The sequence below is a fragment of the Eurosta solidaginis genome, chromosome 1, assembly GCF_040869045.1.
Source record: "Eurosta solidaginis isolate ZX-2024a chromosome 1, ASM4086904v1, whole genome shotgun sequence".
In the NCBI taxonomy this organism is placed as follows: domain Eukaryota; kingdom Metazoa; phylum Arthropoda; class Insecta; order Diptera; family Tephritidae; genus Eurosta; species Eurosta solidaginis.
This window is the reverse complement of record NC_090319.1, coordinates 84688903-84703310: the sequence shown is the minus strand read 5'-3', so window position 1 is coordinate 84703310 and position 14408 is coordinate 84688903. Positions and strand designations below refer to the sequence as shown.

General features: G+C 41.7%; 1 protein-coding gene across 12 annotated transcripts in view; it reads right to left on the bottom strand.

Moving 5' to 3' along the window:
* Positions 1-14408, bottom strand: part of LOC137236385 (platelet binding protein GspB-like) — a 498764-nt gene that overhangs the window by 56887 nt on the left and 427469 nt on the right. For all 12 annotated transcript variants that reach the window (XM_067758931.1, XM_067758926.1, XM_067758936.1 and 9 more), the window contains one exon: positions 1160-9293. In XM_067758931.1, coding sequence (XP_067615032.1) covers positions 1160-9293 — 8134 coding nt within the window. The remainder of the gene's footprint in view (positions 1-1159; positions 9294-14408) is intronic.

Genomic DNA, 14408 nt, shown 5'->3' with positions numbered 1-14408 from the left:
ATTTAATGTCATTATAAGTCAAATCTCATTTTATTTTTTTTTATTTTTTACTAAAAACATTTTGTTTTTGCATTTTTCTAAAAATTTTGGACTTTGACGAATTTTTTTGAAGCACCCTGTATCTGTGACACTGAGCTTTCACATAATAAAACTTCAAATAGTTAGCTTTCATTTGTATTTGAATTTTTCAACATATCTTCATTGGTTCAAAAGTTATGATTTTTGCAAAGAAAAAACTCAAAAGGCGCCACTGTGCGACGTACAGAAGTCAATTATATAAATAGCCATTGGGAGAACATCTTTAGATAACGCTGAAATCAAACACATTGTGGGAAAATTGGATGCCCACAAAAGCCTTGGGCTCCATCATGATGCAATCAAAGCCCAGATCTATATTCAGAAAGACGGGCACAAGTTATACTAGCTGCCTATAGCTTACGTATTCCCATCGAACCTAAATATTCTTAAGGCTTCAGAGAGGAATTCCAAAACTGTCGCTTTTCGCTAACCACCAGACAACCAGAAAATCCGTATAGCCTTGTTGATACTATCCAATTGACATTATAGTTTTGAAGGTTCTTAAGAGTTGTTACACTCAAAGAGGTAGCCGCCACGTAGCGGTGTGAGCCTGCTGAATACCCGATAAGTTCTGAATCTCCAGATTAGCCGGCAGGCATACTATACATATACAGATGCTAAAAAGCTCATGCTCAGTCAATTTAGCTCGTCTAGCTATGGAAATGTGATCCCTCCAAAGTTTTCGCCATGCAAAGTACAACTCCGATGAACGGTCTTATCTATGGCCATTTCGAGAGGGCCCCCAACACTATGGAACGACGGTATTTTTGTGGGCATAAGAGGCATATTTTACATGTACATACATAAATATATCAGTGGCGCTACGTCGAGTCTTGGAACGCTTGATTGAGCATCCAACCGGATGTTTATATCTCAAAATAAATTTTCAGCAACATTTCCAAATATGTATGGAGTATATTTTAATTAAGAATATCTCTATTCTTTTGCAATTATACATGTACAATAAATATTCCAAAATTGTATTTTTAATCTCCCCTTAACTCTGCATCCTAATTCTATTCATAAACGAAACAAAACGAAAAAATATACCAACCAAATATTCAAAGTCCAATTTACTTACACTTCTTGCCTTTGGCCGCATCATCGTAAACTTGCAAATGTACATCTTCTACACGCACCATCGACGTTTGCGAATTGGATGCTGCAGCTGCTGCCGATGATGCTATTGTTGTGGCGGTGCGATTACGACATTCGAGCCAAGTAGGACGCTGTTGAAGATAGCATTTCCGGCGTTGTTGCATTTGTTGTTCACTTGCTGCCTGTTGTGTGGTCTTTATACTTGGAGCAATCTGTCGTGGCTGACGGTTTCGTTGCACTGCTACTACTTGTGCTTGTTTCGGCTGAGTAGATGGTGTTGTTGGATCCAAAGCATGCGCGCGCTGTAAATGCTGATCGAGCGTGCGTTGAGTACAAAAGCTTTGGCCGCATTGAGCGCATTGGAAACGATGCGCACCATGTTCTTCGACAATGTGCTTTTCACGTTTAACACGACGAGTAAAATGCATAGGGCAATAAGGACAATTGTATGGTGTTTCTACGGGATGCATAGCAATAATATGGTTACTATAATCCAAATTGCTGGTGAATTTTGGACGCTTGTGACAAAAACGGCAAACTAAGTTTACTTTTTGTGCAGGCGTTGCACCATTCGCTGCTGCTGTGACACCCCCCTGAGGTCGCGATGGTGAATGCGGCTGAATCAGTTGCTGCTGCTGTTGTTTTTGTAAGGCTAGTTGACGTGAGCGCAAATGTTGCGCCATACGCATTTTCGGTGAAACAATTTGTTGGTGTTGTTGTAGTTGTTGTTGCTGAAGCATGTGCTGCTGCTGTATTTGTAGCTGTTGTGGGGGTTGTATCACTTGCGCTGATTGTTGGTGTCGGTGTTGATAATTCGATGCGGAAGGAGTTGATGCGCAGCGTAGAGGACGACCCAATGTGTTTGAGGCATTGCGAAGTTGATAATGTTGCAAATGGCGTGGAGATGGCGTGTGATGTCCCACACGTTGTGTAGATTGTGCGGAAATGAATTGCGGACTCAAGTTGACACCGCTCATCTGTAACGCTTGCGGTTGTCCATGTTGCATGATAACGGTTTGTGGTGTTTGTGATAAGTGATATGTGGTGCCGACTTGATCAGGTGTACCGGTTGTTGTATACAACTGTGCTGTTGTGCTACCTGCTCCTGGTGTACTATATTCTTGCGGTATCACTATCATTATTTGTTGTTGCTGTTGCTGCTGTTGTTGTTGGCACGATTGGCGTTGAATAGCCACCTCTCCATCAGGCATACTCTCAATGTAGTTATCGTTCGCATCAATAATGGAGCATTTTTCCAACTCAATCGGGTGTAGTTGTTGCTCACGCAGCTGGAGTTGATGTTGTTGTGGCTGGTGATGATGATGGTGAAGTGATGGCAGATGTTGCTGTTCTTGTGTTGCTATCACATTGGGTTGATACAAATCGGCGGCATTGATGTAATAGGTTGTGGCACCACCACTGGCACCAGGCGCTCCTATAAATGTCGGCGAAAGGTTTGTAAGATCCGCGGATGACGTCCATTGTATTTCTTGTCCCGGAACGATATTGTGTGCATAAAGATTGACACCCATTCCCAGATTGTGCATCGGCTGAATGGGGTCTGCTGTTTGTGCTAGCTGCATTTGAGCAGCTTCATATGCACAACTGGGCGGCAAGGTTACGTAGTGCTGTTTCTGTTGGTGCTGTTGACCACTTCGAGCGTGGGTCGGCGCGTGCTTCGACGTTGCTACTAGCGTTTGGTTATAAATTTGAGGGCGTTGTTGTTGCTTGCGCTGTTGTTCATACATTTGTTGATGCTGTTGCTGCTGCAAACGCTGCTGTTGATCTAATAAATGTTGTTGCTGCATTAATTGATCCCGTTGTTGCTGCTCGAGTAATTGCTGCCTCATTAGATGCTCTTGATCTTTTTGGTGTTGCAGTAATTGCTGGTGTTTGAGCATATCATCATCATTATGGTGTTGTTGCATGGCTTGTTGCGCTTGTACAACCTCAACCTGAACCAGTTGTTGTTCCATTAGTTGTTGCTCAACAAGGTGAGCTTGCACCAGCTGCGGCTGCTGCTCGTCTTCCATTTCTTTTTGTTTTCGTAGCCGCTCCTCCTCCTCTTCGCGTCTTATTGTCTCACGCTCCGTTGCCTCGAAGTCGTTAAGCAGCTGCGCGAGTGTCGCATTATCGACCGCATACTCCTTCCCAGCTATACCCTCATCTCCCTCAGACGTGGCCAAGCCAGGCGTTTGGGATTCTGCAGCGCATACTAAGCCAATGCCATCATTAGCCTCTGAGCTCTGCGCAACTGCTATGTACTGTACTGGGGACGCCTCCGCATCGACCACCTTGCAATTAGGATCTACATGAGCAGGTATTGCAGCGACCTCTGCCACGGCCACCGCTGACGCGCCGCCATTCTTCGTTTTTTCTACATCGTGTTCGTTTTGGCCATTATGACAGCTTGCCGGACTTGAGGAAGCCGTTTTTGCAGCTGTTGCTACCAACTCAATATTCTCAAAGCAGGGTATATCATTTTGGAAACCGATCAACTCAGATTGTGTACTATCCTCCGTGAAACATTCGCCATATTTATTAGCATACTGTTTGCTATAACCTGGAGCTGATTGTTGCGGCTGGTGGTGGTGCGGATGATGATGTGGTGATGGACCTACAGATATAGGTGCAGGCAGCGGAGACGGTTCGGACATCTGCCCGCTACTCACACTCCCTGGTTCCATGTGTATATGTTGGACATAAGGACTCGAAGCCACAGAGAGACTGCCACCACCGCCGGCCATGCTGCTACTACCCACACTACCTATACCTCCAAGCGGACTTTCGGCATACATGCTATGCGTAGGTGTAGCTGGTGGTTCGGAAAGTGGTGAGTAAACTGATTGTGCAAAAAAGTCATCTGCGCTTGACGACACTGGTGTATAAATGTGTTGATCTTGCATTTCATTAAGAATTCCGCTCAGTGTTGTTTCCACATCTTGCATCTCGCTCAAATTCGTCTCACTAAGTAGTTGAGTACGTTGCGGGGTTTGTGCGTGTAATGGAGCGTGAGAGGTTGTAGCATGTAAGGGTGAACGTGTATCAGCTTCTGCTTCAGCCTCGGCGAGTAATGCAACGGTTACCTCACCAGCGGGTAATGTGGCCTGTAATTCGTTGGCCTGCGGCGCCTCAGACTCATCATCAGCTAAAGCTGGTGCGATTTCGCTAATAATATCATGTAAGTTTGTTCTTGTAGCACTATAATCGTTGTTTCCACTGTTGCTATTGCTTTTCGCTGTACATCCCTTGTGCCCGTTGGGACTTGACCCAGTGCCATCACTGAAGCCCATAAAGTCACTTTGTTCACTCTCATAGCGACTGTTACCTCCAGCATCACCACGCATAAATTGCGTATTCATATCCTTTCCTTGTACTGTGTGTTGTGAGTTGCATTTTGAAGTGTTAATGTCGCCACCAGAAGCTGACTGTGTTTGTTTGTCGCCGGCAGTCTCCGTTGAGAGTTGATGGGTTGAAATTGTTGCTTTTGTACTAGATGTTGTAGCTGCTGTGGCGGCAGTTGATTCCAGACTTAATGCAGTTGCGGATTTACTGGAATTATTTTCGTCGCTACAAGTATTGTTGTTACTATTATTTTTCTTATTATTATGCTCGGCATGTGCAGTATTTTCTTCGCCACACGCCATTATTTTATCATGCGAAATTTCAGTTCCTTGAATTCCCGTTGTCGCCTGGGGACTTGTCGTTTTCTTTGGCGACGCATACGCTACATTCTCCGTTGACACTGTTGGTCCAGCCTTAATTGGTGTATTTTGCACACTGGTGGTGGTTGGGCAAAATTTTCTTTTGAATTCAGCAGATAATGCAGAAAGCGGCACGCGTACTATTAATTGATTACGCAATAGAACCGAGACTGGATTGGAAATTGCAGACGATAACGTGGATTTAGGTGAGGGCAGCACGGTTTCTATTGCTGTGGCTGCTGATGAAGATTGCATAGAGTCCTTATTTGGCTTCACATTAGATTTCACTGGAGAAGTATGGAGCACAGCCTTTGACGATGTCGACACAAGTGAGGAAAATGTCTTTAGAGACATAGGTGTCGCTGGTGACGTTTTAGTTGGCACAAATTGTTGCTGGGCTGCATCATCCTTTTTATGCGTTTGTGCTGATGATGATGTTGGCAAAAGTGCTGGAAGTAAAGGCAGCAAAGGCACCAACTGGCTAGGTAAACTCATCTTATTTGTTTTGAGATTATAGGAAGTGGTTGGGAATGTCATTGACGTCGTCGTCGAAACATCGCTCGGTGATGGACGACCCTTTTTATTATTATCACAATTTTCTTTGGTTGACTCCACACAGGTTTTGGCATTCAAAATATTCACATTATCTATTATCATCTTGCCTCCTTTAATTTTGCTAATTGATGGAGGTGGAAGGAGGCGGCTAGTTTGATAGCTGCCTCTTACAGTTGTCGCACTATCATCTTCAGTTGTGTCATCGGTCATACAGCCGTCACGACAACAGCTACGCTTTGGACGGTGACGCCTGCGTTTTTGTGGCACTACAGTATTTGGCTCGTCACCTTGTGGCTGCGATATATTCCCAGCGCCAACCACATGGTAACGTGCAGCAGACATTTTCGAAACCAGAGCACCGCGTACAAGTTGAGCAGCTGTGCTAGTTGTCTCACTCTTTGGTGTACATGATAAGCAACCATCGGGACGTTTCTCTTGCACCAGTTTTAAAATGATAGGCATAACTTTACCGTCACTGCTGCTTGCGGTTGTTGCATTACTTTTGTGAGCCTCTTCCCACATTTTACGTCGTTTCTTAATACGTTTGCTACGGCGTTCTAAGCCCGATGTTGTACCTGCACTATCTCCGTCTGTCTCACACGTCTCGGTGAAGCTCATGTCAGTCTTTTCGGTCTCTCTGTAAGTTCCAAAGCGCTCAACCACATCCTGCGTGTAAAGCGTAAGCTGCTCATCTGTCTCTTCTGCCACCTTCGCCTTCTCCAATGCTGCCTGCTGTTGTAGACTTTCTTTCATTTCAGCTTTTGTCCGCCAAGGAGACCTAGTCGAAGATAGACGTTCGATCTCTTCAACGGGTAATTTACGTTTGAGTGTAATGCGTGTACTACCATCATCATCATTTGAGCCAATAATAGTTATTGCTTCGAATTCACCCTCAAACGACGTTGCTGCATCAGTCATGGACACATCTGTTGTTCTTTTTTCGTTTGTGGTGCACTGCGCTTGCTCTGCGTTCTCTTTTGTTTCCACTAAGGTGGTTGTAGGCTTATCGCTTAATTCACTGTTTTCTAAACGTCTCAAACGTACAAAACACGAGGGTAACTCTTTCGTTGTCGCTGTAGTCTGTGAACTTTCATTATCAGCTTGTACGTCATTATTTATTGTCGCCGCGCTCTCCACCTCTTCCAAGTTCACGTGTTGATGCATATGCTTATCGAAATATGGCAGCCGTGAACGCTCTCGCCATTTAAGACGTCGTCGTCCACGATGCGCGGTCGCATAATATGAGAAAGTTGGTTGTGGTGATGTCGATATAGCTTCTTCCAGCATACCATTGCTGCTACTACTAGTGGTTGAGTCTGTACTTGTTGTGATAGCCGCCGACGCGGGGGTTGCATCATCTTTACGTTCACTAATTAAATGTGTAAGACCAATACTGCGTCGTAATTGCTTTTTTTTATAATGCATAGCTGTGAAAGCTGCCGCTGCAGCCGATGTTGAAGAGGGGGAAGACGCGAGTAGCTGAGCAATAGGACCCTTAAATGTACGTCGTAACTTATGATGCATGTGACGACGCGCAAATGAACGACATTTTGGTGAGGTGCTGTAAGCTTTAAGTGCAGCTTTTGTTACAAAAGCTGACGAGGCGGAAGAGGAGAAGGCAGCATTTGAGGTGGTGTCGGATGTTTCTAAGTCTGTTTGAGTTTCCGTTTCTTTCAAGCGCAAAATCATTTCTTCTGAATGTGTTGTTGTTGCCGCATCAAACTTAATAGTTTGGTTGTTAGTTATACTTGGACTTTGTGTTGCTGTTGCTGTTTTTGTTGTTTCTGTTGTTTGCGGCCGCACTTCAACTGTTGCCATTAGCGTTTCAACGCCTTTAACATCATCACCATCAACATCAGTAACAGCCACATTATTTTCAACAGCAAATCGTCGTTCGTCAGTTAGTAAACGATGTTCGTGCCTGCCGAAGTATCCCTTGTCTTTGCTCACGTCGTTTGCATTTCTCATACTCAAACTCCAATCCAAACTTGACTTTAAAGTGTTGCCAGTAATAACTGCCTTATTATTATCTTCGATTGCCGCCGCCGCAACCGCTTTAGCTGCATCAGTTTCACTGACAATTATCTGTGAGGCAGCCACACCATCATCTTTCACAGTCTCGTCGTTGCACGTCGTCGTTTGCTTTGTTGCCGCTAAAATTGGTAAATTACTAATCTCAGACGCTTCCAATATTTGTTTACTGCTTTGTACATCATTCGCTGGGGCTTCGGTTACCGCCAATACTGCGCACATCTCCGTCGCCCCAGCCATTGCTCCCAATGTTTGGTTCCACCCCATCGTTATTGCAACTTCTTGACCGCTAATCGGTTTCTCCTGTTGACGCTCCAGTCTTGTCCTAACATTGTCGACAACATCCATTGGTGTTTCCATTGTGAAGTTAGCAACAACAGCTGGTCGCACCAAATCATTCTCTACATTACTTTGCCACGAAGTGTACATTGCATTTGTAGCCTCATCAGAGATAGCTTTAACAACATTGCCGCCGCCAACGCCGTAGCGTCCTATTAATATATGAGCATCACATGAGTTTGCCGCCGTGGTCGCATCTTCCTCGTAGGCTGTGAAGTAGGCGTGTCGCGTATCCATAAATACTGCTGCTGACGCGATTTCCGCTTCTGTTTCTCTCTGATCTCCTTCACCTTTTTCTCGTTGGCATGCATCATTATGTTGTTCATCCTCCTCACCATCACCTCGTTCTCGTGCACGTTTTGCGGGTTGTTCACAGCTTACGGTATGCTTTGTTGGGAACGATGTTATGAACGCCGTATTGGCTACAGCATTTGTCTCCGCAGACATAGCGGCGACTTCCAGTTCTATTTGTTCTCCCTGCGCCCATGCCAACGCCTCATTTTTCACCTCAACGCCATTGTTATCACCGACATTGACAGCGACAGTGGCGGAGCTAAGACAATCAACTTCGCACCTCTCCTCTTTCACCTTAACAGTGGGTGAGCAGGATAATTCATTCCCATTCGTTTGATAGGCGATCGGCTTTCTTCGTGTATATTTTCTTCTCGTCGGTGTTGTTGGGCTAACAACATTTAACGCTGGTTTAAAAATAATGTGTGTTGCCAATAGCGACTCTTGATCGACACTACGATCACTACGACCGCTATCCAAAGCCTCCTCAAAATCCAACGTAGTCAAATCGCTGCTGCTTGGTATTTTCGTTTTCGATTTTGTCAGCTCATCGCCCGTTGATGGGTGGTTTAGTTGTATGGTTTCGGAGATTACTATTGAGCAAGAGGTTGGTGCTGATTTTGCTGTTTTCTTAGGTGGAGACGGCATTGTCGTTGGTCTAGCAGCAGATAACTTGGACTTTTTGCTGTTGTTATTGTTATTGCTGCTTTGAATGTTATCTACATTATTCGCGCCCAGCTCCGACCCCACCATCAACAAATGTGCCGATTTGTTGTAGTTATCGTTAATTAAATCGTTGCCAATGTCCAACACCGGTGGCACATTCACGCTCAACGCACTCGTCTTCGTCGTCGTCGTTCTCTCCAGCATTTCAAACACTGTTTGTGTTTCTTGGTCTCGCCGTCTTTGCCAATTACTTGTATTTGGCTTCGATGCTGATTTCGACGACGAAAACTTTGGCTTACTTTGCGCTGGAGTTTCATGCTGCTGCTTAGATTGCTGTTGTTGTTGTTCCTCTGTTAGTTCTGCTGTCGCTCGCGCCAACAGTTCTTCATATTCCCAACTATTCGTTTTATTGAGTAGGGATCGCAATCTAATTTGTACCTTGAGGCATTTGCGACGAAACTTGTGGATAATATAAAATTGTGCCGTACATTTTGGACAGATACGTTGTGGCAGTCCATCATTGGATTTTATCTGTAAGTAGAGAAGGAAGTTGAAAAAGGAAAATATTATAATGGTTGCTTATTAATGTTCAGTTTGTTCAAAGGCGAGAATGCATTTGGTTAATTTGGCTTGGAGTGTTTTTTTTTTTGGCATGGAGGGTTGTACACAAATAATTTGCAGTTGATTGCTTGGTTTTTACTGATTATTATTTGTGCTTTAGTCAGTTGGTTCTCTTTCGGTTCGAAGGTGTTGAAAATTGCTAAATATTCATATAATAAAAGAATACATGGCAACGCCCAATTTGGTAGGTAGGAGATAAGGTATAAAATGGTGTGCAAACAAATGACGTCAAAAGCTGAATGTCCAATACAATAACAACAAACTCCATAGCGACCAAATTCTACTACAACTACCATTATTAGCGTACGTACGGCCGACGGTAGTTGGTTCCGCCTTCTACGTAAGCTGAATTTGCCGCAAAATATATTCAAACAATGATTTGCCCTACCAGCGATTTCGTTTGTTTTTGATACTTTCGATTGGTTTATACTTTTTCATTTAGTTTACTTTTTGCTTTTATTTTTTAATTCTTTTTTATATTTCTTTGTGTCACATGGTCGTAAGAAATAACAGCCTAACTGCTATACTTTTACATAGGACTTGGATTCTTTACTCTGCAGATTAGTGCAGATTAGTAATAAATACTGGTGGTATTATCAAGCGCACTAGATAAAACATTACATAACTGCGCACTAATGAACGACAATCATGCTCGCTTGACAGTTGGTTCGCAACACACACATTGAAGAAATGAATTTCCCTGCAAAAATGCGTTTAGTCTGGGATGAGTCGCAGAGGAGTATGCGACTATAGCCAGTTCTGATATCTTTATATGGGTTGGAATGGTCCCTTTTGTTTGAACATGTCCAATGGAGACATCAATTGTACCTGTTTATGCCTGAACGGGTACTGTCGGACAGATCCTTTTTGTAATGTTCGACACTTCCTGTTTGTACCCCTTTGGGCACTGTTCAGGGCGTGCCCCTGCGGGTATTGTCGGACAGATCTTTTCTGTACTGTTCGACACTTCCTCTTTGTATCCCTATGGGAAATGTCCGACAGGCCCTTTTTGTATCCATACGGGTAGTATCGGACATATTCTCTTTGTGCCTCTACAGACAGAGTCACACAAGTCTCTTTTGTTCGCCTATGGGTACTGTTGGACAAGTCCTCTTTCTAACCGTACGGAATTTCTTACGGATTTTATAATTTTAAAACTCGAATACATTATTCTTAATTTGTTTTCGTATTGGTGTTGTAGAACAATAAAAACAGAACAAATACTACGATAATGGAACATATGGTCCTAGTATTTTAGGTTCGGTATAGAGCTCCGCATTTTTCTTAAATAATTCCAATCACTCACATTTAACCTTTTTATTTTATTCATTTCGTTGCTGTTTGGTTTTTATTGTTTTTTCAAATGGCTACATAAATTTCAATCGTAAACAGCTCTCCTTAGGTATATATCGCACGATTTTTTGCAGGGTTGTATCAGTTTTGAAATGTACGCTCGAGTAAGGTTCGTGTTTGGAGTGTTCTTTAATTAAGAGGTTTTGTGCAGCAGCGATAGTGGTATGGTGGTAGCGTGTTCCGAACTGGTAGAGAACTCAAAATGAAACAAACACATTGACAACATATTCTTACAACACACAAAAACTGCTAAGTTTTATGTTTCATTACATTCCATTCGGCTCACACCAACACATAGATTTTGACAATCTGAACAAAAGTATTGTTGTTGCTGTAGAGATGAGCCAACCATATAGTTGAGCCATGTTTGTTCCAATACAAACATTTTTCGAATAGCCACTGAAAAAAACGCATTATTGTGAGCAATGCGTTTCCAAGCTTTCGTCGAGCAACTGTCAACCTATCTATACCTGCCATCTATCCATTCGTTATATAAAACACAGTAAGTATTTGCATATTTAAAACAACAATCGTTCATTTGTTTTAGTTGTTCACAAAATGTGACAACGAAATTGAAAACTAACTGGAAGCGTGTCAAATCAAACAGAAGCTGTATACGGTCTAAAATGTATATACAAGTTTGAGACACAAACGATTACATCGTGCTACCACGTACATTATCATGTAGGGAAAAACCAAGCGAAAAAAAAGAATGTACCCAAACAAATGACATAGACGATGACAGCAAAGAAAGGACAAATGCGGCCATTGTAAGGTAAACTGCAATCAGTTACAGTAGCGCAAAAAGGCAATGGCACTTATTTCTTTATAAATCCATACATGTATACATATAAACAATAAATCCTTTGTATATTCTTTTGTCTTAAAAAAGATCTTTGCTTATTCTCTCGATGCAATTTCATACGAAAGGCGCATCATTGAGATTGTCTAAATGTAAATGAAACCAAGCATGAACAATTTTTTCTCGGTAATATTTTTTTTTTGTTAAATAAATTTTTATGCTAGGTCAATGATATGACTTATTTCACAAAAAAAAAGAAATTATACGCTTTAATGTTTTAATTAAGTAACATTTGTATGATAATTACGGTGACCGTCCGTACTTCATTTTAAGTGACAATCCCTATTTCACGCTCTGTCGTTTATAATTAATTACAAAGTAAATTATGGGATGTCCTTTATTTCGGCGAAGGCATTTTAAAGCAGCAAACATACATATCTACATATGTATTTCCTTAAAAATACTTGAAGTGGACAACTTTTAAGAATTTCTAACAATACGTTCTTATTGAGCAATTCGCTACCATTAAATAAACGTGTCAATAGCGCTTGACTCTCATAAGAACTTCATTGTTTATTCTCAAGAGTAGGTAACAGCGCCCCGCTGGCGAGTCATACCAAAATGCTGTCAGAAAACATAGGCTAAAGGAATATGCTGTTAAAAATATAAAGATAGAAAACTATAAACATCACTCAGAGAAAAACACCGTTCTAAAATCCAGCACCACCGGACTCAATTCAGCTTTTTATGTCCTTACTTGTTCTTGAAAAACGAACGACCTGTTCTTAAAACAACAACCTTGTTCTTGAACTGACACCATTTTCTTGAAAAGTGAACGGCTGGTCCTAAAATATGAACAAATGTTCTATTAATGAGAACGATGTTCTTAAATTAAGTGCAAGAAAAAAGAAACGGTACTATTCGTGTGAACTACAATGTTAAATGTAACATTTGACACAAGCTATCAAGCAGTTGTAGTGGCCCAGCAGCTATGATGTTGCGGTTGCGACCGTCTGGCGCGAGTTCGATCACCGCCAAACTCTAAAGTTTTTAAAACAGTTTTTTTATCTTCTATTTTTTTAACTCTTAATTTTCATTCAGTTCCACTCACATATGCACAAGTAATTCTCAAACTTTTTATGAAATGTTTTAAGTATATATTCAGATTGCACCATCAAATCAGAACAATTTCTCAATAAGAGAAATATATGAAAAAATGCGTTATGCGTTTTTTCTTAATATTTTTGGTTTTAATAAGTTTTTTTTATTAATATTTTTTATCAATGACAAAAAAAATACTATTAATAAAAAAAAAATAAATAAATGGGTACTAATTGAAAAAATTAGCTTCCCACTCCCATCAATGATTTGCTTGAACTGTTCTTGAATTGAGACCGAAAACTGTTAAATCGACCACAAATCGTTCTCGAAGCGTGAGAACGAAAAATTTTAAATCAAGCCCAAGTAGTGCTTGAAATGAGCACAGAAGGTTCACCCATCAATACCAAACTAGTCATAAAATACGAACGGTGTGCTTGGAAAAACTATTCTTAAAACAAGCCCATCTGTCACGTGTTAAGAAAAAACGTACTTAACAGACTTTTGTCAACGAATGTTCTTAATTTTGTACTTGTTTCGTTCGTTTTAAAACGATTTTTTCTCTGAGTGATTACATTTTTTTGTTTTGGAAAATTGTAAAACTTATCAGAGCTCCAGCTATGTATATGAAAACAAATATCATTTGGTGCCTGTTGTTGTTGTATTAACGATAACGACACTCCACGAAGGTTTTGGGGAGTGTTATCGATGTTGATGGTCCTTTGCCGGATACAGATCCGGTACGTTTCGGTTACAAAGCACCATAAAGGTTCTAGCGCGACATCTCGAGACTGATTAGTATGACCGCATTAAACCTTCTAGGCCATACCGCCCCTCCACTTCCTTGTGACATGAGGAATTTGGGATCGCTAGAGCCTCGCCAGCTAAACATGTGTACAATACATTCATATTTGCAGCAGGATTCCCCTCGCGAAGGGGACGTTGACAATTGGGTTGCGAAAGCTTTGAAGCTATAAAGCTTTGTATTGCGCTTATTAATCTCTTGAATCACTGAGGCGAATGATGACTAAATGTATCATACACATATTATATAATTATAAGAGAGGGAGAGAGAAAGAGGGGGCTCTAGCGACCCAAAGCTCCTAGAAGGTTCAAAAAGTTCATATTAAATAGATCCCGAGATCGTCGAGCAAGTTCCTTAATGGTGCTTGTTACGGACACGTACCGGATCGATATCGTGCAAAGAACCGGCAATACCGATAACACTCACTAACTCTTTTGGAGAGTGTCATCAATATCAAAAACACTCACCAAAATATTCGAGGAGTGTCTTTATCATTACAAGAAGAAGAAGAAACGAAGGACTTTCATTGTTATCGTTGATTTTTCGACAGGTTTATTATTGGAACAATTTTCTATCATCTCTGGTCAAACTTGATTTGGACACAAATTTGATGAATTGCTCTTGCTTTGAATAGCTTTGAACGCTCTTTGACTGTTGAAGTAAATGCAACGGACGTGAGATTCTTAGAATTTAACCATCGGCCAGCCTTCTTTATGGCTGATCGATCTGCCTGAAAGACGCTGTAATAACTACATCAGTCCTATCGCATGACAGCTTTTCTGGAGCTTACCTTGCAGGTCTATTGGTAGGAGGTTCAGCATAACCTCTTGAGCCTTTGTGGGTATGCAGCAGCCAAATTGAATTGCTGCCACAGAGAGCTGTAAGAGTCATTGCGTGGGCAACCAATCCATCCAGTTAGAAAAATACCAGTAGTGACCATCACATCAGCATTTTGTTTTTGGAGCGT